The 20794-nt window shown below is 36.7% G+C and overlaps 6 protein-coding genes across 15 annotated transcripts; 2 read left to right on the forward strand and 4 right to left on the reverse strand.

Annotated features, from left to right (window-relative positions):
- The first annotated feature begins 317 nt into the window (after positions 1–317).
- On the forward strand, positions 318–9080 carry Gpat4 (Glycerol-3-phosphate acyltransferase 4). 4 transcript variants are annotated; one of them, XM_018034104.2, is made up of 9 exons: positions 318–572; positions 4288–4581; positions 4775–4912; positions 5176–5310; positions 5471–5707; positions 6647–6762; positions 6836–6977; positions 7056–7264; positions 7334–9080. In XM_018034104.2, exons 1-9 carry the CDS (start codon positions 420–422, stop codon positions 7419–7421), a joined length of 1512 nt encoding a protein of 503 aa, XP_017889593.1. In that variant the 5' UTR covers positions 318–419; the 3' UTR covers positions 7422–9080. The 4 variants fall into 4 exon arrangements, with proteins under 4 accessions (XP_017889593.1, XP_017889594.1, XP_026674165.1 ...); XM_018034105.2 differs by lacking the exon at positions 5471–5707 and adding an exon at positions 6214–6447 and having other exon boundaries at positions 322–572; XM_026818365.1 differs by lacking the exon at positions 318–572 and adding an exon at positions 583–1177.
- Positions 9081–9274: 194 nt separating this feature from the next.
- On the reverse strand, positions 9275–10287 carry mRpL43 (mitochondrial ribosomal protein L43). The gene is made up of 4 exons (XM_018034111.2): positions 10135–10287; positions 9823–9929; positions 9552–9757; positions 9275–9478 (listed from the first exon to the last, which is right to left on the reverse strand). Exons 1-4 carry the CDS (start codon positions 10269–10271, stop codon positions 9356–9358), a joined length of 573 nt encoding a protein of 190 aa, XP_017889600.1. The 5' UTR covers positions 10272–10287; the 3' UTR covers positions 9275–9355.
- Positions 10288–10715: 428 nt separating this feature from the next.
- LOC108630682 (uncharacterized) lies at positions 10716–13748 on the forward strand. Of its 3 annotated transcripts, XM_026818363.1 has the most exons (7): positions 10716–10803; positions 11489–11705; positions 11763–12079; positions 12227–12655; positions 12732–12944; positions 13012–13300; positions 13358–13748. In XM_026818363.1, the coding sequence occupies exons 2-7, from the start codon at positions 11690–11692 to the stop codon at positions 13672–13674; spliced, it is 1581 nt and encodes a 526-aa protein (XP_026674164.1). In that variant the 5' UTR covers positions 10716–10803; positions 11489–11689; the 3' UTR covers positions 13675–13748. The 3 variants fall into 3 exon arrangements, with proteins under 3 accessions (XP_026674164.1, XP_026674163.1, XP_017889596.1); XM_026818362.1 differs by lacking the exon at positions 10716–10803 and having other exon boundaries at positions 11221–11705; XM_018034107.2 differs by lacking the exons at positions 10716–10803; positions 11489–11705 and having other exon boundaries at positions 11987–12113.
- LOC108630684 (aldose reductase-like) lies at positions 13736–15168 on the reverse strand. Its single transcript, XM_018034109.2, has 5 exons — positions 14936–15168; positions 14589–14874; positions 14125–14525; positions 13895–14046; positions 13736–13827 (listed from the first exon to the last, which is right to left on the reverse strand). Exons 1-5 carry the CDS (start codon positions 15005–15007, stop codon positions 13785–13787), a joined length of 954 nt encoding a protein of 317 aa, XP_017889598.1. The 5' UTR covers positions 15008–15168; the 3' UTR covers positions 13736–13784.
- Positions 15169–15236: 68 nt separating this feature from the next.
- On the reverse strand, positions 15237–17335 carry LOC108630683 (alcohol dehydrogenase [NADP(+)]-like). Its single transcript, XM_018034108.2, has 5 exons — positions 17141–17335; positions 15964–16443; positions 15687–15893; positions 15467–15615; positions 15237–15391 (listed from the first exon to the last, which is right to left on the reverse strand). Exons 1-5 carry the CDS (start codon positions 17315–17317, stop codon positions 15349–15351), a joined length of 1056 nt encoding a protein of 351 aa, XP_017889597.1. The 5' UTR covers positions 17318–17335; the 3' UTR covers positions 15237–15348.
- A 910-nt stretch (positions 17336–18245) lies between these two features.
- LOC108630651 (uncharacterized) lies at positions 18246–20780 on the reverse strand. Of its 5 annotated transcripts, XM_026818373.1 has the most exons (4): positions 20187–20780; positions 19857–20060; positions 19275–19321; positions 19134–19191 (listed from the first exon to the last, which is right to left on the reverse strand). In XM_026818373.1, the coding sequence occupies exons 1-3, from the start codon at positions 20204–20206 to the stop codon at positions 19276–19278; spliced, it is 270 nt and encodes an 89-aa protein (XP_026674174.1). In that variant the 5' UTR covers positions 20207–20780; the 3' UTR covers positions 19134–19191; position 19275. The 5 variants fall into 5 exon arrangements, with proteins under 5 accessions (XP_026674173.1, XP_017889548.1, XP_026674172.1 ...); XM_026818372.1 differs by lacking the exon at positions 20187–20780 and having other exon boundaries at positions 18246–19191; positions 19857–19880; XM_018034059.2 differs by lacking the exons at positions 19857–20060; positions 20187–20780 and adding an exon at positions 19654–19744 and having other exon boundaries at positions 18246–19191.
- Positions 20781–20794: the final 14 nt, after the last annotated feature.

Genomic DNA, 20794 nt, shown 5'->3' on the forward strand with positions numbered 1-20794 from the left:
GCGCCCACGCGCTTAGTTTAAACACGGTAATCAACGTTCGTATTATTTTAAAGAACAGAACAATATTCCATCACTTACAAGCATTTAAATTCTATTTTAAGCAGTATTTTTCTCTCATAAAGTGTTCCTTTCATTTCATAATTTGGGAAAGAGAAAAATTATAATTTATTCTCGAAGCACATATCTAATGTTAATAAATTTCTGGATAATCATTTATTTTAGATATTTATAAAGTATATATAATAAATTTAACTTGTTCATTTTCAATGCTTTTTGAAAAACGTTGTTATTTCTGTTGGTTGTGCATAGATGGCAACGACCTTCGACTCTCGGTGCCTCTTCATAACATTCGTGGCCACAGGTTTTGAGCGAGGAATCGCTTCCGAAGCTTTCTTGGATATTTCTCGGCAGTAAGCAAAATGGCGCCAGTGTGGATGGTGATATCTGTAGCGTTTTCTTTATTTTTTACACCTTTTCTTATGCTTTTGCTTGCTATCATTTTTCTGGCATCAATCGGGAAGTCACTCGGCATCAGAAGATTATATATAAAATTGCTGTTAGCACTATTCGAGGTAAGGCGCACAAAGAATAAGCAATTATTAACTTAATAGATTAGATTGTACCATACAATTTGAAAGTCGTGAAGAGAATTCATAATGCTTATCCGGTTAATGATACTTCGCTAGGTTACGAATTAAGGTTACACCATTTTTTTAAATGTGACTTTAAAAGTGAAACGCATGTTAAGCCTGTTAATGTATTTCTTGCGAGCATGAATATCTTTTATTCAATCTATGATAGACACAAAATCTACATACAGTCTTTTAAGTACGTGTTTGAAAGGCTCTTGCGTTGTTTGAAACGCTTTTCTCGAATAATACATGTCTAGACGTTTCTAATGAGCACGTTTATCCATTGTTTCCGTCTTCCTATTACCATTTACATTTCAAAATACCTATGAATGAGACGGGAGATCGCGTTTAGGCGCAATCCTGTGTAATAGCTTATTAACAATCAACAAGTAGCAGTGAATCAGTGTTCAATTTGGAGTGTGAAAAGTGCGTGTTTCACAATTTTTATCAATGTAACAGTTTCGATTTCGCGAAATGTGTGATATCCTACAGCTAAATAATGTGCCACAAATAAATGCAAAGTACACGTTGCATTGACAGTTCAGGTATACGTCAAGAACAGTTTCTTTGATACACAAATTTTACATCCGCATTAATCTATTCAAGGACACATATGCATAAAAAAAATATATATAAAAAGAATGCATGCATAATCATAAAGAACTTATCACCATATGTATGTCTTCCTTTCATTGATATAATATCAATTCTCAGTATGCATGATCGTACGATTCAATAGATACCGTTTGTTTATTATTTCGACTAATTGCAGCAGTAATCAGTGAGGTTATCGGATCGAAATTGAAATCAAAGTTAAAAACATTACATTTATCGAGAAGTTTCGTTCGCATTTGCATATTTTAAGGTGGATTACATCAGTCTTATGCGAACAATACTATCGCTCCTAAACAGTGTAGCATGTACGGTGTAATGTTAAATTGATTTTAATTCACTTTGACGGACCTTCTGTGATGTTACATCGTACGTAACGAGCATGTATCGATTTAAAGCTGTTAAACAGCGTAGTCCTAGGTCTGAACATCACAGCAACGATACTTTAACATATTAAATTTCGAAGAATAAAGTAGTCGTCATTTATATTCACATGTTTTTGCTTGCCATTCTTCAAACACGACATTTTTTTAAGCACGTGACCGCTGTTCCTAACCGAACTTAGGTATGATTCAATTATTAATCATATCGAATTCTGGAACGTACGCGTATTTTCAAGGTGCATTTACCAGACAGAATTTCGCCGTTTCATTTTCATGTTTAATCAATGAACGTTCGTTATACGAATGTTTCAGCGAAACATTGTTGAAAGAGCATTTCCGGTCGCAATTGTATGCACATACGCTGAATATTTGTATACTATATTTGTGTAAATGTTGTTCTGGAAAGAATCGAATCGAGAGTTTCCTCTGCTTTTTTCAATCAATATTCCACTTGCGAAAAGATGTTAGGCCACTTTAATCAATTAAGGTTAAATTTCCGGCTGATCACCTACCCTGGTTTAATTATCGCCCTCTTTGATCATATTTAACCAGGAATCGTTTTATTGAACAATGCTTAACGCACTTCGATCCCGTTCCATGTGCTCAACGTAAATATCTGTTAATCATCGTGATTAGTTGATCCATATTCGATAAGAATAATCGTCTTTCCAATAAGTATTAATAACTATTGAAGGTTTAAAGTCTTATACCGAAATGACTTTCAAAACTAAAATTAATTTTGTTACAGTATTCACATCAAGTTATTCCTTTTTAAATCTAAAGAATCATATTATTTGTTTCATAATGGACTGGAGATGGGAAATTGTGTTGTAAAAGAATAATCAGTTAAATCCGGGTCTTGCGATGGGAAATTGTATGATGACAATAATCACATGGGCACGCGAGTTCGCATTGTAGACTATCTTCGTTTAAATTAGACACGATCAAACGTATCAGCAGAGACTGGTATCAGACGTTCAACTATCACCTGTTTATATGTCTCGCGACTTAAAAATTTTCTCTGTCTTTAAAGGATCAATCTGTCCAGCTTACGAAACGAGGTCGTTTACCGTATGCCGCGATGAGTACGCAGATCTCCTTATGTTCGTTGAAATGACGAATTGTCATGTCTGTCTGCGATGAAAATGTTTTCCATGTAAAGTATTCAAATGCGCGTTGATCTTGAGAATTACATGATAGATCGTCGATGCTGACCGCATAACAAGCGCATTCAAGGTTTAGCCTTCAATTTTCTCCAGTGATTTTGCATCACCGATCATTAGACTTCACGCAGTGAATAGGAACAAGGATTTCTTTTTGTAGTAATTTTAAATTGCTGGAAAAATAATTTCTTTACTCAGAATCTTTCTTGATAAATGTCAACTACATTTCGTTTCTGTATACTGCACTTGTTATCAAACTCACACATTTTCATGTTTAGAGAATCATGATTTTTTAGTAACAATACGAAGATCTCTTTCCTAATCACACATTTTCAACGTGATGATAAAACTCATGAAAGCTATCCAATACACGTGTTCATATCTCCTCAGACATGGTCAAAGGTTGGTCATTGCATATTAAGTATGTATTTACACCGTAGCTTTGATGGTTTGAAGAGAAAAAGGAACGGAGTAGACGCGAGTAATCACTATTTCAAAAACGATTGTGCAAAGTCCAAAAGGCAATGGACGTTAGTATTTATCGATTGTACTTTCATCAGCGTTATCATGTGTTATAATGCTATGGATGATAAGTTTTTAAATAAGTTTCTAAATTAAACCATGCTTTATCTGGATTTCACTTTCTTTCGAAATTATTACAAAAATTCTAAAATTAATTTGGTCAGAACGATTTGATGCGATAAAGAGTCCACCTATTCATCCAGCAAATAATAATTCATGATATTCAGCAATTTCTCACATGATAAAAGTCAGATTGCTCATCCATGTATGCGAATTGTATTGTTACCATTAATACATACAGTTGCCAATAAGAGTCATTTATAGTCTTGCTAAAAACTTCCGTGCAATTATTGAGAGACAAAAATAATTTTAACGTATCTTTAAACATGATCAAGCAAATGTAGATATCTAGTTTAATGAACGAACAATTGTTCATAGAAATACTTAATAATATTATCAGAAAAGTGTCCGAGGAAGTGATAAGACTCTATTGACAATAATCTCGAATTTTAAGTATACATTGTTATGCATAAAATATTCTGTTTTAAGCACATGTTTTTCGCCGTTCAAGTTCATAACTATTTCTCCATAAATCCTTTAAGAGGCTGTAAATCTTTTAAGAGAGCATAAATCTTCTCTCTCTCTCTCTCTCTCTCTCTCTCTCTCTTTCAAATTAGTTTTTATTACAAACTTATTATTAGAGAGAATTAACGTCACCTTGTTGATTCTATGAAATTGATACGACGAGGTGGACAAAATTATGTCCTTAATCCTTTGGACGCTTTATATTGGATACTAAACATAAAGAATCGATGACAATTTTTTTGCGAATGAATTTAAGCAACTTGTGCAGTTCGTACTTTTGCCAACAAACAAAGTGCAATATGATTGCAAATCTCGGTGCAGACCTCTTTCTAGAGGGTATTCGGAAACGTTCCAAGGAGGATAATTACACGTAGTGATATTTCACTTTAGTACGGCAGACAAAACATAGAGAGTGTAAAGAAGACAAATGGAACCTGGAACCAGGATGACGAGGACACGGATGAAGAGGAGTGCGAGTCGCGGCACGTTGAGAACCAAAACGTTCAGAACCTGCAGACGGAGAGCAACATGCAGAATGGGACAGCGTTGGGTCACAACGTCATAGCCAGGACCAAGGATCTGATTTTGGTGCCGGTGCCGGAGGTGCAGAATCAGAAGAATCACTTGGAGGAAACAAAAGCGGAGAATTCACAGACGCCCGCCCAATCCGCCAGTAAAAATGAGGTGTCTACCACATGATTTATTATTAGACTACGGATTTTTATGGAAAACGAAATAATAGCGATGTCAATTGAAAAAAATGGAATTTTGTGACGTTCTACATATATTCTACACGTTCAGTTCTCTCGTAAACACATAAGATCCGCAGTCTATTTATTATTGTTTGTCCAACGGGCTGAGATCATACTTGTCGTAGGCTCTAATTCGTAGAAATTCGTTCGAAACACTAAAAAGGGAGTTCGAGCCTGCAATTTGTTTGGATTACATCAAGGCTGGCGTTGAAGCCATTATCGAGGATGAAGTAACGTCTCGCTTCGAGGCAGAAGAGCTCAAAGTAAGTTCTTCACATTACCACCGAGATAGTATTAAAGAGTGACAGCGCCCGTGTAATCGTTGGGACAGCGAATGGGGCCCAATCGGGCTCAAAACACAGTTGATAGTCACTCTTTTCATTTTATCGGTACTGCAGACTATTTCGTGTGACACAAAGTCCCATAAGGCTGCCACTCTTTAGTAATCTTTCCTCGGTGATATTACTCTTCATCCGAATACATTTTGTGAAATATAAATCACTTATATTACTTTTTCTATTCTTAGAACTGGAATCTTTTAACTAGAACGAATAGGCTTTACGAATTTATTTCTTGGAAGCTAACTGTAATATGGATGTGTGGATTTTTTATGCGTTATTGCTTCCTCCTACCGTTGAGGATAGTCTTATGTTTCATTGGGGTAAGTGTCTTTATTTTAATTAAGTTGATAATCGAACTAATCATAAAAAGATCGAGACAACTTGGTAGGATGTATGCATTTGAAGAACTTTTCTCCAAATTGAGGCCACCGTAAAATGATAAATTCGTCTTAGAAATTAACTAACATCAGAGCTTCACAGTTACAGTATTTGATAATTTCAACATGTATTGTCGGCTTCCTACCAAATGGTCCTTTTAAAAATTGGATAAACGACATAGTTTGTCGTTTAGCGTTCAGGATATTAGTACAGTCTTTGACAGCTGTAATTACTATCCATAATCCAAAGTACAAACCACAGTGCGGAGGAATATGTGTGGCAAATCACACTTCCACAATTGATGTGTACATCTTATCCACGCAGACAACATTCTCCATGGTAATACATAATTACGAGGACGTGTCTTGCTTTCAAGATTTACTGTTGGGAATTGTGTCTTGTTTTTTGGTATCAACTAACAGTCTGTTTATGGGGACAACAGTTTATCTTTATATATAAAACACAACGAAACCAAACTAATCAAATCCAATATTTTTTCCATGCTACGTTCTCGTACATGGATTTTGGTAATGTTATAAAAAATAATGGATTGGTTCAGTTTGATCTCCATGTGGCTTATATTTGAAGATATAATGAATAATTTTTTTTTAATGGGTAAGAAATGATCGAAATGAATGTTTGGGAATAATTTGAAATGAATTGTTACATTTATCAACGGGAATAATAATGTTTTATATCTAGTTGCTTACTGACAAAACAGTTGAAAATGCATTAGTAAATGTTACAGGTAACAGATCCTGTAACTTTGCTTTGCAGGTAAAGCTCACTCAGCAACGATACAGAGGGAGTCATCGTTTCTCAGGTGCAAAGCTTATGGTTTACAGGTGATGTGGCTGACAGTATGTACAGCAGTTGTGGGCTACGTTCCAGAGGGTAGTTTCAAACGATGGCTGTATTACAAAGTCTCCATAATGTGCTTCGGCGTGTTATCGAGCGCTCTTTCGTCAGTAGTCACCTACAATAACCCAGAGAATCGACCTGTAAGGGGCATTTGTGTGGCTAATCACACCTCTCCCATAGATGTCCTGGTACTCATGTGCGATAATTGTTATTCCCTGGTACGTTTTTCGCCGACTAATCGCCTGATATTATTTTTTATTTCAATTTTCGCACAGTACCAGTGGTCGAAGCTTTTTGTGTAGGGTGCTTTATTACATGTCTTGTCTTGTCTGTGCCTGCCGGGGATTTTTTATCGTTCGAATTAGGTCCAATATAGCGGAGCATCATTTTCTTATTTAGTTACGAATGTCGTTTTAGGTAGGTCAGAGGCATGGTGGATTTTTAGGTATTCTACAGAGAGCCTTAGCGCGTTCCTCGCCGCAGATTTGGTTCGAACGGTTCGAGGTAAAAGACAGAGTCGCAGTTGCGAAACGGTAAGTTTCAGAATTTTGTTTTGTATTCATCCTGCGACGTGTTATGATTCTTTCTTATTCGTGTACCTTATAGATTAAGGCAACACGTGTCTGATCCCACGAATCCACCAATTCTTATTTTTCCTGAAGGAACTTGTATAAATAACACATCGGTTATGCAATTCAAAAAAGGAAGTTTCGAAGTTGATAGTGTTATTTATCCAGTTGCGATAAAGGTAACTCTTCTCTATGTAGATATACATTATAGTAGCTTTTGCCGTTGTAGGTAACCAATTGCATTGTTCTTATTCTAGTACGATGCAAGATTCGGAGACGCATTCTGGAATAGTAGTCGATACTCAATGTTACAATACTTATACAGGACAATGTCGAGTTGGGCTATAGTTTGCGATGTTTGGTATCTCCCTCCGATGTATAGGAACGAGGGAGAGAACGCTATTGATTTTGCTAATAGGGTAAAGTCTGTGATAGCAAGGCAAGGAGGTCTGGTCGATTTACAATGGTACGTCATTTTAAATACTGGCAAAGTTTGCTAATATGAGATTGATAAAATAATTACACAATCGTTTAGGGATGGCCAGCTTAAGAGAATGAAACCGAAAAAAGAATGGCGAGAAAAACAACAGGAAGAAATTAGTAAACGAATTAAGGGCGAGTGAATGAACTCATCTCTAGTCACACTTTCGCGATCGATATAAATGTGTGATATTTTGTTTAGAAAAAATTTACCCAATGCGCTGTTTCATCTCCTTTGTAGATATCCATCTGCCCAAGGGTAAAAAATGGCTCGTATGCATTATTCAGTTTATTTATTTTGGCAGGTATGGTACGCAGCGTCTTCTTTTATAATAATTTTTTATATAGAAGAAATCAATATTGTAATTGTTCATTTTATGGTAACAAAATTCTCATAGTACAAATTGAACGGAATGTATACTCGAAAGAGCCGCGGGTACCACATTTGCCAGTTCTTAATAGCCAGATTCTCTGATGAGGCATTATAAATTTGTTATTTATACATAATGAAGTCTCTAATATATACCGACGATGTGTGATTTTTGCGTGTGTGCGTGTGAAGGTATGTGTCATCAAAAAGTCCAGCTCATTCTATTCGCATTCTTACATTTTTAGGATCACCTCATTATTTCATTGTTTTGTATCTTGTTCGATAATTTGTTTTAAGTCCATCTGATATTATGTAGGAAAAATTGCATTTTTTTCTTTTTGTAAAAATGATAGGAACTGTCCTGTCTCTACTTTAGCAAATAAACTACTTATTCATACGTCTCAGAGAACAAAGTCAGCATACACCAGGCTATACCACGGTACTGTACCCATCCCTAGGTAGATTATTTTAAACGCGTACATTGCAATCTGAGGGCATATTTTCGATTTTATAATTAATCGGTGAAATTTAGGAAGAGGTGTATACAAGACGTGTGAAAATACAAATTCATTATATTTGTACAAAAGCAGATCATAAACTTCATTCACTATTCACAATCTAGTTGATATTTAAGTTGTGGATTTCAATTAACGTTAGGTCATTGTCTTTAATACAATTTTTATTGATATTCTTTTAATTTAAGTATGTATACTATGATCAATTAAAACAATCTATAGTTTTAAGTTTTCTGTTACGAAGTTCGCAGGTGCTAGTAGAGGATAAAAATTTTGCACTGAGGAAAACGTTGTATTGTTCTAGAAACTAAATATTCTTATAACAACAATACCGATTATGTAACGATTTATGTAAAACAGTTAGTCGAAATTGAAATATTAGTTCAGGAATCAGTTAGAATTACGGTGCTATGTACGAGGGATATTGTTTAATTTTTTATACAGGAAAGTGCTAAAATATATTTTTATCTAGCATTGAAAAACATGTAGACAAAACGTAGAAAATGGATCCTGTACTTGTCAAATTATTTGACAGCAGCGTAAATATTATTAGGAATAACACGTATTGATGTTTAACACGTTCCGTGCCACGTGTACCATAAATGGTACATGCAGAAATATTTATTTAATGCGCTGGAACATCAAATAGCCTGAACGACAAGTTTGGCAAAAACGGCTTGTTACGGCACGAAACTTGTTAATAGCGATTCTGCTTTCAGGTATGAAAAGTATTGTATATACAATATGCTAGTCACTGATATACTTACTTCACAGAGAGATACAGCACAAATGAATACTTATATTTAATTGTTATGTACTCTTCCTGCCTAGATTATACTGTATATTTTATAATTTAAATACCTATATTAATTCCATGTAAAATGAGAGCAGAGGTTCACATGCATCAATGGACGATACAAGTTATACATATTTATTTTTAAAGTATCCACGATCCCATAATCATTGAATGGGTTAGAGTTTAAACAATTATTTGGTAAATGTATATAACAGTTTCTATTTTAACATTGAAAAACTGTATTTACTAGATTTTTTGTAATACCGCATATAAATAAAAGGAGCGAATGTTATTTGAAAAACTATATGATGCCAGTTCATTTTAGCAAGTATATAATTGATTTTGAATATTTATTCTTTCATGCTATATTTACAAAGAAAGGTTTGTTAATAGTATTCACCCTAAGTTTCTTTGGACTTTGTCTTCTTCATTGAGCTTTGCAGCTTCTTGTTCCTTGAACAATCTGATTAATTCCTCTGTTGCTGTTGGCTTCAATTCAGCAGGTTCGGCAAGTTTTTTCTGCAAACGAATGCAACATTGAAAGAAGAAATGTAATGAAGAAAACCTGAATGAAAGTAAACGTATAATTTACATCTGGGAATTGTTTTTGATTTAAAGATGGGTCTTTAAAGGTGAAAGGTGTCCAGGGTCCTTGAATAGATGGGAACTCTGTATGCCACAATTTGAGTAATCTGAGGGCTGGACCTTCATGATATTGTGTCCTTAATAATTCCATCCATTGTACAATGTCTTCTCGGGTGTAATTACCAACACAATTCCAATGTGTCTCTCCATTCACTAGAGTACATGTAAATATAGAATGGATATTTATATACAAATATTTGAAATAATAGCTGACTTACAGTATTCTGCTTTTATAACTGGACTCCTGTGTCTTCTTGGTTTTACATATACCACAACTCCAGGATTCTCTTTCGCGTAATTAATCAAATCGTATTCCAAGAAATGCCTACAATTAATGAATTTTATTTCGTACACTACGAACCAGTATATGAGACATTGGGTTACAATTCGCGAAACGAAAGATAATGATAATGACATAGAATTAATGTTAATCCGAACATGGAGCTGTAAATTGCGACGATGTTATCATAGAAAACACCAAGCGACGTGTTTATTTTTAAAGGATAGGTTAAGAATCGAAAACGTCGTACCTAATTCCGAGGCTGTCGCCACGATTTTTACAGAATTTTAGTGTCACTCTTTGCAATTGACACACGTAACGACCGACGCCGAGGGCAAACGGTACACGCAAATGTCCACATTTCAAAAATAAGTGACCAGCTGACATTATAAACGAAGAGTGCGTCAGAGTACGTGCACCACTTCCTTCCTAAACACTGAGATTGCGGTATATTCGTGGACGAATACACTTGCGAGTCATACGTGGTATGATAAAAAAATTGATGACAAATTTAAAAAATGTTTATCATTTAATCTTGCATTACTTTTTTTACATTTATATCAATTTTCTACAATATTCATGTTTAAAAAGATCTTGCTCGAATTTAGGCTACACGCGAGTTCAACGTTGGGCAATTAAGTGTTATCGAACCAGCGTGGCTCGATCACGTTGCATTTTACCGGCGGTAAAGGGACGGGCATTATAGAAGGCAAGGACGTGGGTAGGAATTCTCCTGGCCAAAGATGAATGGCGTCCATAAATAACAAACCGATGAGGATTCCGTGCATAAGCGGAGCCAAGATTCTTAACAATCTACTTCTAGGAGGTTTTTGTGGCCACACGAAAATCAATCGAGATCCATCTATCATATAAGAGTATCATATAATCACAAGTTTTGTACATAACATGCATTGTCAGAGTAAGTGTATGAGACTAACTTGTGTGACGGCGAATAATTGAGGATTTAACGTGATGGGGACTGACGCCCGGAGGAGCACTAAATATTCCATTTCCGCTGCAAGTTTTTCTCTTCTTATAACTAAATCTGCGACCTCCGCTCTGCCCGTATAAAACTCGGTCTTCGAAATTGTGCTCGTAGTTGGCCCTAATTGAGCCGGTGATCGTACTTCCTGTACTATCCTGAAGAGATGTACTGGTCCCGGTTATCAAAGAATATTTATCGTCGTCTATATTGGTCAAGTCCTCCGTTCTTCTATTAAAGAAAAATCCATTTACACGTGTAATCATTAAATTTATGTTTGCATCCTACGTCTTAATTGGAAAATTTACTGACTCTTGACCGAATCGAGAGGCAACATTGCTGTCCACTTCGATCTGCTCCAGATTTCAAACAATTCGCTATATGCTCTTTTTTATCAGTTTTATCGTTGAAACGCGTGAATCGGGTAGATATCTAATACATTTTGAACGTTTCGCAGGAAGCTATATATTTAATTCATGCTGATTTTCTATCCACTAAATTATACGTCAGAAATTATCGAGGATATTTGGGAAAAAAACATACGATCTTGTTCGATAGTTTTTTCCAATCGAATGCTCCTTCGATCAGAATATTGATACTGTAAACTTTTATCTGTCAACAGGAAATAAAGCAAACATTACATTCACACAAGTTATCAAAATTTTTTAGTATTGCCGACAATGATATTCGATAAAATGTAAGAATGAGTACTAATATCTTGAAATCTAAAAAAAGAAAAGAAAAAGAATCCTCCGTTTAGTGTGTGACTTTGAACTTCGGCAAAGATTTTAAGTCTAATTAAGTGCATCAAGAAACAAGCAATATGTCTCGCTGTAAATGTAAGTTCATTTAAAACATGTACGATCGCGTGTACATCAATCTTTCCGTTTATTCAGGTCCCAAGTCGGATGCAAAACCGATCACGAACGGTTTGCCATACTTCGAAGACATCACGACCAGGATGGAAGAACGGCGTTGCGACCTTCTAGGCAGGCAGAAGCATCTGAGAGAGAAGATTACGACGATGGAACGATCTATACCTGCGTTGATCGCGTACAACATGTGGATGTCGAAGAAATGTGATGACGCGCCGTATTGCAAGGTTCGCGAGATCATGAAGAAGTTCGCCGGTTACCCGGACCAAACCGAGACGCTCCTCAAAACTCTGAAGAAAACCGTGAAGGAGTTGAACGGAGAGACCGAGGAGTTGCATGTACGGAACGATTGAAATTCAACGATTAATTCGGGTAAATCTTGTGTTAGTGTGAATCAATTGCGCTCGGCCTAAGAATTTCACGTTTCGAACTTGTATATCGTACTTCCATTGAACATCGAACGAAGAAGCGTGGTTTAATTGCAGGAGAAAATTATTGAAACTGATGTGAAGTTGGAAGAGACGGACATGGAACTGGAGTCGTTGGAACTTGCGAACAGAGAGATGTTCGAGACCGTGAACAATTTGGAGAAAGAAGTGCGAAGCTATACTACTCCAAGTCTTCATTCGATACATTCCGAGGATTTGCTGTGCTTGTCGAAGATTCGTCAACTGGCGCAAGAGGAATTGAATTTGAAGAATTGCATTAGGGAGTTGGAGCAGAAAGAAACGATCTTCAAGGAGCATATGGATCGACTGTTAGCATCTAAAGAGTATCAAAGCGTTTGCAGTAAAAGGAAAATTGTCAGCTGCGTTCAAGGTCTGGATTACAGTGGAAAAATACATGTGCCTAAATGTTTGTTACGCAAGCAACGACCAGCGAAGGAGAAACAGAAACAGGAAGAGCCTGCTGTTGTTAGTAAAAATGATTTATGATTTTAATTACAAATGATATTGTCTAATATGTTTATTTTTGTTTCTGCGGGCACAGAGTGATGCAGAGATCTCTACTTCGGTGCAAGAAATTCAGAAACGGGATCAAGAGACCAAACCGGAAGTACCTCAGGAAAATAAGACTGAAAAGAAAACTTCTTGGATACCGAACTGGTTTTCAAATAATCAAAAATCAGAGGGTTCGAAGAACGCAACAGCAAGTGGAGATCCACCTCATGCAGAAAATGCAGATTCATCGAACGTCAAAAATGTACAGTTTAGTTGATTGTTATAAGAAATAGCTTAATTGAAAACATATTTTACATTACATATAACAGGAAATCGAGAAACCAGTGATTGTTGAAAAAGAAGTTAAAGGAGATAAGCCAGGCACATCGTTGAAGTCTAAATCGAAATCAGCACAGTGTCATCGTCCTTGTATCACTCCAGAGGATCTCGAATGTATTCTGAAAAAGCCTACCACTAGGAAACACGCTCTTCCTTGCATTGTTCCTCCTTGTCACGTCCCTCCTTGTCATTCTCATCCCTGCAGTAAACCCTTCAGTAAAGGTTGTTGTCCTTCAAGAAATCCGTTTGAGCCACCACGTTATAAAATGGCAGACCACGGTACGTGGTATATAAATTAGTTGTAAGAGCATAGACCATCATAAAATAACGTTGCAGGTATGAGTGGATGCCAAGCGTATAAATTACCCTGCGACCCGAAAGGACCCTGTGAAATATGCCCGTCGCTTCCCTGCTCGGGCTACGTGCGTCCAGGTACCTGCAAGTGTAATTGCAAAGGCAAATGCGCTAGCGGAATGTCAGATGTACCGTGCAACTGCAGCGACGATCCACTTGGCCCTTCGGAGGAATATCGACCAATTGGGTCTAGACGATTGGCTGATGCGCGAAGGGAAGAAGACAGCGATGATGACTTTTGTGAATGTTGTATGTGCGGTTGTGAAGATAGCGATGATTCATTGTGCCATTGCGGATGATCGTAAGTCCGATTTACTATTTTCTGGGTAAGACAAGGAGGATTTAATAAAAAGAAGACGATACTTAAAGACAATTTATTGTATTTTTCTCAAACATCTTTTATAAATAATTACATATCTAGCATAATGGGGAAGTATTTATGGCCTTTGAACCTGAAATAAATTATGGAATTATACACTTTAAATACAGTTTTTCTAAACGTTATTTGATGGAGCTTACCTGTCAGGTTTGAAACAAACTATTCTATTACGGTTCAACTTATTTATCGCATCCACATCTTCAGGGCTTAATTCAAAGTCGAATATATTAAAGTTTTCTTGAATCCTCGACTTTGTTACCGATTTAGGAATCACTATATGTCCACGTTGTATCTTGTTCAAAAATGTTTTTCTTTTCAAACTACCGTTCCAATACAGTATCTTAACAATTTTATTAAAACATTTACATACCTGATAACGCAATGCTACTTGCGCGGCACTCTTTTTATACTTGCCAGCTATTTCTTTTAATTTCGCATCCTCTAACACCAAGGGTTCGTTAGCTTCCGCGAAAGGTCTGTCAGGAGCTGCAAACGGACTGTAAGCAGTGATTGTAATTCCTTTCGAATTGCAAAACTCGGATAATTTCTTCTGGTCGAAGTACGGATGACATTCAACTTGATTCGTAACTGGTTTTATCGTGCTATTAGCAAGCAATCGTTCTACTTGCTTAATATCGAAATTGCTCACTCCGATATTCTTCACTAAACCTTGCTTTATGAGTTTTTCCATAGCGTGCCAAGTATCGATATAATCGGTATCATCCGCTATTAGATTGCCCTCAGCATCTTGGGGAAAAAACTCATCACCAGCTGTGAGCAAAACATTTCTTTCGTAATCATATAATAATAGATTTATGAAATAATTCACTATACCTTTGAAACCCATTGGCGAATGCATTAAGTAAAGATCGAGATATTGAAGGCCAAGATCGCTCAGAGTTTTCTTCAATGCAGGTTCGACCCGATCAGGCTGATGGTCCGTGTTCCATAATTTGCTTGTGACGAATATGTCTTCTCGTTTAATGACACCTTCCTTGATTTTCGCAGCAATCGCCTCACCGACTTCCTTTTCATTTTGATAAACTCTTGCGCAATCAAAGTGCCTGTACCCGACATCGATAGCATCCTTCACTGCTTGGGTTACTTCGCTAGGCTTTGACTACGATTAATTTTTATTTTTATCAAATATTCTCTGCCAACTTTTACGATGCATTCCTTACCTTCCAAGTGCCCAAGCCTAGAGCGGGGCACGAGTTGCCGTTATTAAACTTCACAGTTGGTTGTGCCATCATTATTTACGCGCAGCAATTAATGAACTAACTCATGAGAGCTTCAGTCAGGCATTCTTATTTATACCATACTGGTATCATTATCTTTTATATTTACACAACTAATCTAAGTACATACTGTTTGTGCAAGTCATATGTACATTGCAATTGATATCATTCACATTTTAGTGGTCAATTATTCGTGGGATTTTTGGGAAAATTAATGAATATCTATACTTTTATTCGAATGCAGTTTATTTTATACGAATTTTATTACGTAAAAAATATATATATAGAAAATATTCTGCAAATAATTACAATCGGAGTTGTTTGTACCTATTAGTTCTTAACTTAACTCAGCTCTTTTAGAACGGAATGTGGAAGGGAAAATAAGGACTCTTCTCCGTTCTGAAAAATAGATATTTGCGTTGAGTTAACTGAACTTAAATTAAATCGAAAATTAATGTAATTTTAAATATTTACCCAGTCATAGGAACAAATCTGCCACCGCAGTCGAAAGTATCGATACACGCAATATCTGACGGAGAAAGTTTAAAATCAAAGACCTGGCTGTTCTCTGTAAGTCTGGCTTTGGTAACTGTTTTGGGAATAACGATGTGATTACGGTCCAACTGAAAAAGATATGTAACATTGTAAAACAGCACATTTTCATGGAGATAATTAGTGGAAATCGACTTCGAACCTGGTATCGAATCAGTATTTGCGCAGGCGTTTTGTTATACTTCTTCGCAATTTCACCCAGTTTAGGGTCATCCAGCAATTTTGGCTCTTCAGGTTTAGCCCATGGTCTATCGGGTGAACCGAGAGGGCTGTAGCCAGTAACCAGAATGCCTCTTTCAGCACAGAAATTCGAGAGCTTCTTTTGGGTGAGGTATGGATGACACTCAATCTGCAAATTTTAAATTATTTTACAGAATGTATCTATACCAAAGATCAGCATGCTAAACGAACGTACTTACTTGGTTCGTAACTGGTTTGATGGTACAGTTCTTTAATAGCCTCTCTATTTGCTCAGAATTGAAATTGCTAACACCAATGTTCTTGGTGAGTCCCTTGCACATTACAGCCTCCATGCCTTTCCACGTGTCCAGATAATCCACATCGCTCATGGCAAAAGTGCCATCCTTATTCTTTGGCTGAAGATCATCTCCTTCTTTGTACGCCATTGGCCAGTGAATTAAATAGAGGTCTAAGTACTCGAGATTTAGATCTTTCAAAGATTGTTTAAGGGAAGGTTCGACTAAATCCTGTCGGTGAAAAGTGTTCCACAGCTTGCTCGTAATGAAAAGCTCCTCCCTCTTCACAACACCCTCATCCATTTTCGCTTTAAGCGCTTCGCCAACTTCTTTCTCGTTGCCATAGATAAAGGCACAATCAATGTGTCTGTATCCGACATCAATCGCGTCCTTAACAATCTGAGCAACTTTCCCAGGCTCCGACTGAAAAAGACAATATTAAAAACTTGCGGCAAATTGCATAATATGAAAAAATAAAAGTGATGTTACACAATGATAACGTAATGATTTTTCTATAAATTCTTCAAGTATTAGATATTATCTATACATTTCATCCTGACAGATACCTTATCTTTATCGAGCTGCGTAGTGGTTACTGCTTATCTATAACCAATGTAACTTCACATACAAAGTTTACGTTGATTATGTAACATCGTAAATTTGATGCAGTATATGAGTCAGGAACCTATAGGATATGTGGAGATATACGTGGAAGATTAGGTTTGTGAATTCTAGTATCTCGAACTGGAGAGAGATGATTCACTGCTTCTAATTAACTTTATTTATTTACATAATGGAATTTTAATACATCAAATGTAGACATACATTGTCTGATAAAATGGAAACAGGAAGACATTATCGTGTGTCGTGTTGTGACTTTGTTTTCGGAACATGTAAAAAGAAATTAAATGCTGTAGGCAAACCGTTTGAACGATTTAGATGTAGATTGTGTGAAACATATTGCGTCTAGTAGAGAGGCTAATACTGCTACCAGAAATAGATTACGTGGATGTTGCATGTTAGTTTTGTTGTAGCGAGGTGCTGCGTGAGGAACCGGGAAGAAGTTTCTCCTCTGCGAGAAACGACAATAAATCTTTTCCATAGAAGCGATAATACTGACCTTCCATGTACCGAGACCGAAGGCCGGTACCTCGTAGCAGTTGTAGAACTTCATCATCGGTGATTTCAGTGCCATTTTGATTGGTTTTGCCTTTTTACAGGTCGAAAGAGATCTTGACAAGACTGTTGCGGTTCTCGAAATGCGCCGCACTGACTGCCAAGCGTAGAACACATTCATTGCCAGGAAATTTCGCGCACCCTCCTTTTAAACCGAATCAATCCCTCCCGCCCTGCGGATACAGACTCGTACATTAAACGTTGGTCGGCGAATTTTTTCGCGCCTTCCTTCGTCAATCTGTTAAATTAATTTTATCGAGAAATAAAAAAGTTGAAGATTTCATTTCATTAACCGTTACCCGAACATTGGTTCATTTGTTCTCAAATTTCTATATATCAAAATAAAAGCGTGAATGCAGTGGTTCGTTTCGAAAAAGTTCAAGCAGCATCTTTGGCCCCCATGAAATTGTACTGTCCTGTCTTTTGCGCGCATGCGTTTCGCAATATTCGTCTTGTGTATGTGTACGTACGGGATCTTGCGTAAGAAACTGAATGTATTCGTAGTATTCGTAGCAACGAATTCTTTATGTGTGTTTGTATTCTGAATTATTTAAGTGTCATAGTCCCCGGGACGCGCCGGTGAACAGGCCCTATGGAAAATCACAGAGTCCGTTAGGCACAACAAGGGACGGTTGGGTCTCTTGATCATCAACAATGAATGAATGAATCACTGAGAATAACGCTACACAGAAATTATATGTTCTCGAGCATGATCTTTCCTATTCATGTTTCGCGCCATGTTGCGTGCATTTATTTCCATGAATTGTACTCGACGATAAACAAACAGTTGTTTCATTACTTAGAAGAAACTGATGACCACATTTTTTAAGCCACTGGTATTTATTAGATAACATGTTTTATATACAAATATGTACAAATAGGCTCATTTTGTAATACGTTTAACTTAAAATGATCATTCATTTGAATGACCCGATTGATGAAGCTTCTGAACTATATAAAGGGTCATGCTTTATCAGACAGATAAATATTTTAAATTCTACAGGAATAAACCTAAAAATTTTTATAATAATTTACATGATAGACATTTGTACTGATTCTATCTGTCTTTATCTTAAATTAAATGATACAATCAAACAGTAGGATTACCCACTAAATAATCAGCAATATTAAACAGATTTATCGACTCAACAATCGATAAACGTATCAAGTAGATTAATAAAATTATTCGCGAAGTATCATTATAAAAAATGACGAGGTTTAATAAAATAATCCGCCTGAATTAAACGATACCAACCATAACACGATTTCACTGAATACACGCATAGCGTTTAATAGTACCGGATAAAAAACGCAGAACAATAAATATATAAATACGCAACCAACTATCGCGAAGTAGAAGTTTGTTAAAGAGGTAATTGAATCGTCAGGTTTATTCCTATCATCGTATTCTAAGTATTTCTTCTCGCTCCATACTTTTTTATTTATCCTCAGATCTCTTATCGGTAAATTTGTTTTAATATTAAGCGTCTTATTAATCTTCTCTTTGAACAATGGCCAGTCTATTGTGTCGTTCGCGTAGCGAAAATGAGAGGACGTTTTCATTTTACGAAATACCAGAAATCTTATAACGGCCTTCACTTTCCTCCGAAATATTACTCTGTTCCACGATCTGATCGATGTAGCTTCGCCAGTATTCAGTTTTACGCATTTGTAGTGGCAATTAATCTCTTTCTTGAGAGTATCCAATAGCAAATCGATAATCAACGAGTTGAAATATTTTGTATGGAAATAGAGAAGGTCTTCCAGATCTTTTCTCAAAACTTTCAGTCTCCTGTTGCTGAAACCATATCCTGATACGTGTAATAGCGTCCTATGGTCAATGTTAAGGACTATGCAGCTGAGTATCGTCAGGATGAAGTCCATCGCCTTGCTCTCGACGGTCCTCCCCTTCTTCAACGCGATCGATACTTGTTTTAGGTTCTCGCAGCATAGCAACGAACCGTTCTGTCGGTCCGTTTGCTCGAGCATAATGGGCTATTCACAAGATCGATAATTCCAAAGATGTAATCACGTTTCTGTTATCACCGCGACGAGCGTTTTATTATGTGCATACTTACGTTACGCGATGTTCGATATATTCGATGTCGTGCTCTTGGTCCGTAATCTGTAACAGTAACTTACAAAAGTTTGTTGAAACACATTATGTATTAGATTTTGATAATGTCACATTGGTTACGCATCATGGCAATGTTACATATTTATGTTTACGTTCGGATTGAAATTGTTCTAATAACGGACGAGTTATTTGAAATTACTTGAAGGGTTCACGCACGTGCATCGTAACATAGTTTATTGGAAACCATAGGTATAAATATGCTTCTATAAATAAAAAAGCTTGTATAAAAAGAAAAAACAGAAAACAAAACATAAGTTTAACGATAGCGATAGAAGAAATTCATATCGAGAAGTTGTTCTCAAGATCGAATATGTATGTACATTTTTAATCGGAGACGATGCGCAATTGTTCATATGAAAGTCTTCGTAAAACTTGGCATCTGATTTCTCAAAACCGATATCCGACGTGTTCAAATGTTCAAATTCTAACGAGTTCCATGTTGTCTTTCCTATCCATCGTAACGAAACGGTTCGTGTCGTTTGTCTTGTCACATGAATTTCCGGTTAAAATCGGCTCGTCGTACTTCAGTGCTAAGCTGCTGAATGCAACAATATCCGAACACATTGCTTTCATGTCGCAGGAATTGGTTTTGGTTGGCGTTCGATAGCCACGCAGCATGTCGAAGGACATCACGTTCTTAATCGCGTCGCGGCATTCTTTTATCTTGGCAAGCATTCTAGACTTCCAGGAGGCGCAACTACTCGACTTGGATAATTCTGCGTTCAGTCTACAAAGAGAAGAAAAATGATTCGACGTTCGTTTTGGTCTTCAGAGACTATACTGGTGGAAAAGAAGCATGGTTCGATGCATGTATGTATGTATGTATACGCACACGATAGTTTACAAAACTTACGTTTCTGCGATATGGTTCATGATAGAATTTATCTGCACGCGTGTAACGACTTACTTATTAGTGATATGAGGAAGTATACGTGACCGACGAAGATGATTATAGAATACTTTCGAGGTACTGCTATATTCCTGCTTTTATCGTATCGGAAACCGTAGGAAGGTCGCGTGCGAATTTACCAAACATTGCGATACGCGTGAGAAATTCCAGTTACAGCAAAACACGCGTGCAATTTAATGAATTTCCTGGTTATCAAATCGATCGTGCCAAGTATAGATTTTAACGCTGTAAAGGAGAGGGGAGACAGTGGAAAATACCGTCGCGAAAATGCTATCCGGTATCCAAAAAAAATTCCATCCGTATTACATCGTAGTTAGCGAATGTAGAATAAGCGATTCTACTCGTCGAGCGAATCAACCTAAAAAAGGATTCTCTCCCACATACATAAGTCTTTGTCATTCGTTGGTCTTTGTTGGTCTCGACGGTGTCTGGCCTAGAATTCTCAATGGTTACGAATCGTTCTCTTTTCTCTTTTTCGGGTGGAATCCTGTATCAACGTATACTTACTCGCTTTCGTAGAAGCATATTCCAAATACAAGTAAGAGAAATTT

This window comes from Ceratina calcarata, unplaced genomic scaffold, assembly GCF_001652005.2.
Source record: "Ceratina calcarata isolate Rehan_Ccalc_2016 unplaced genomic scaffold, ASM165200v1 scaffold78.2, whole genome shotgun sequence".
Lineage (NCBI taxonomy): Eukaryota > Metazoa > Arthropoda > Insecta > Hymenoptera > Apidae > Ceratina > Ceratina calcarata.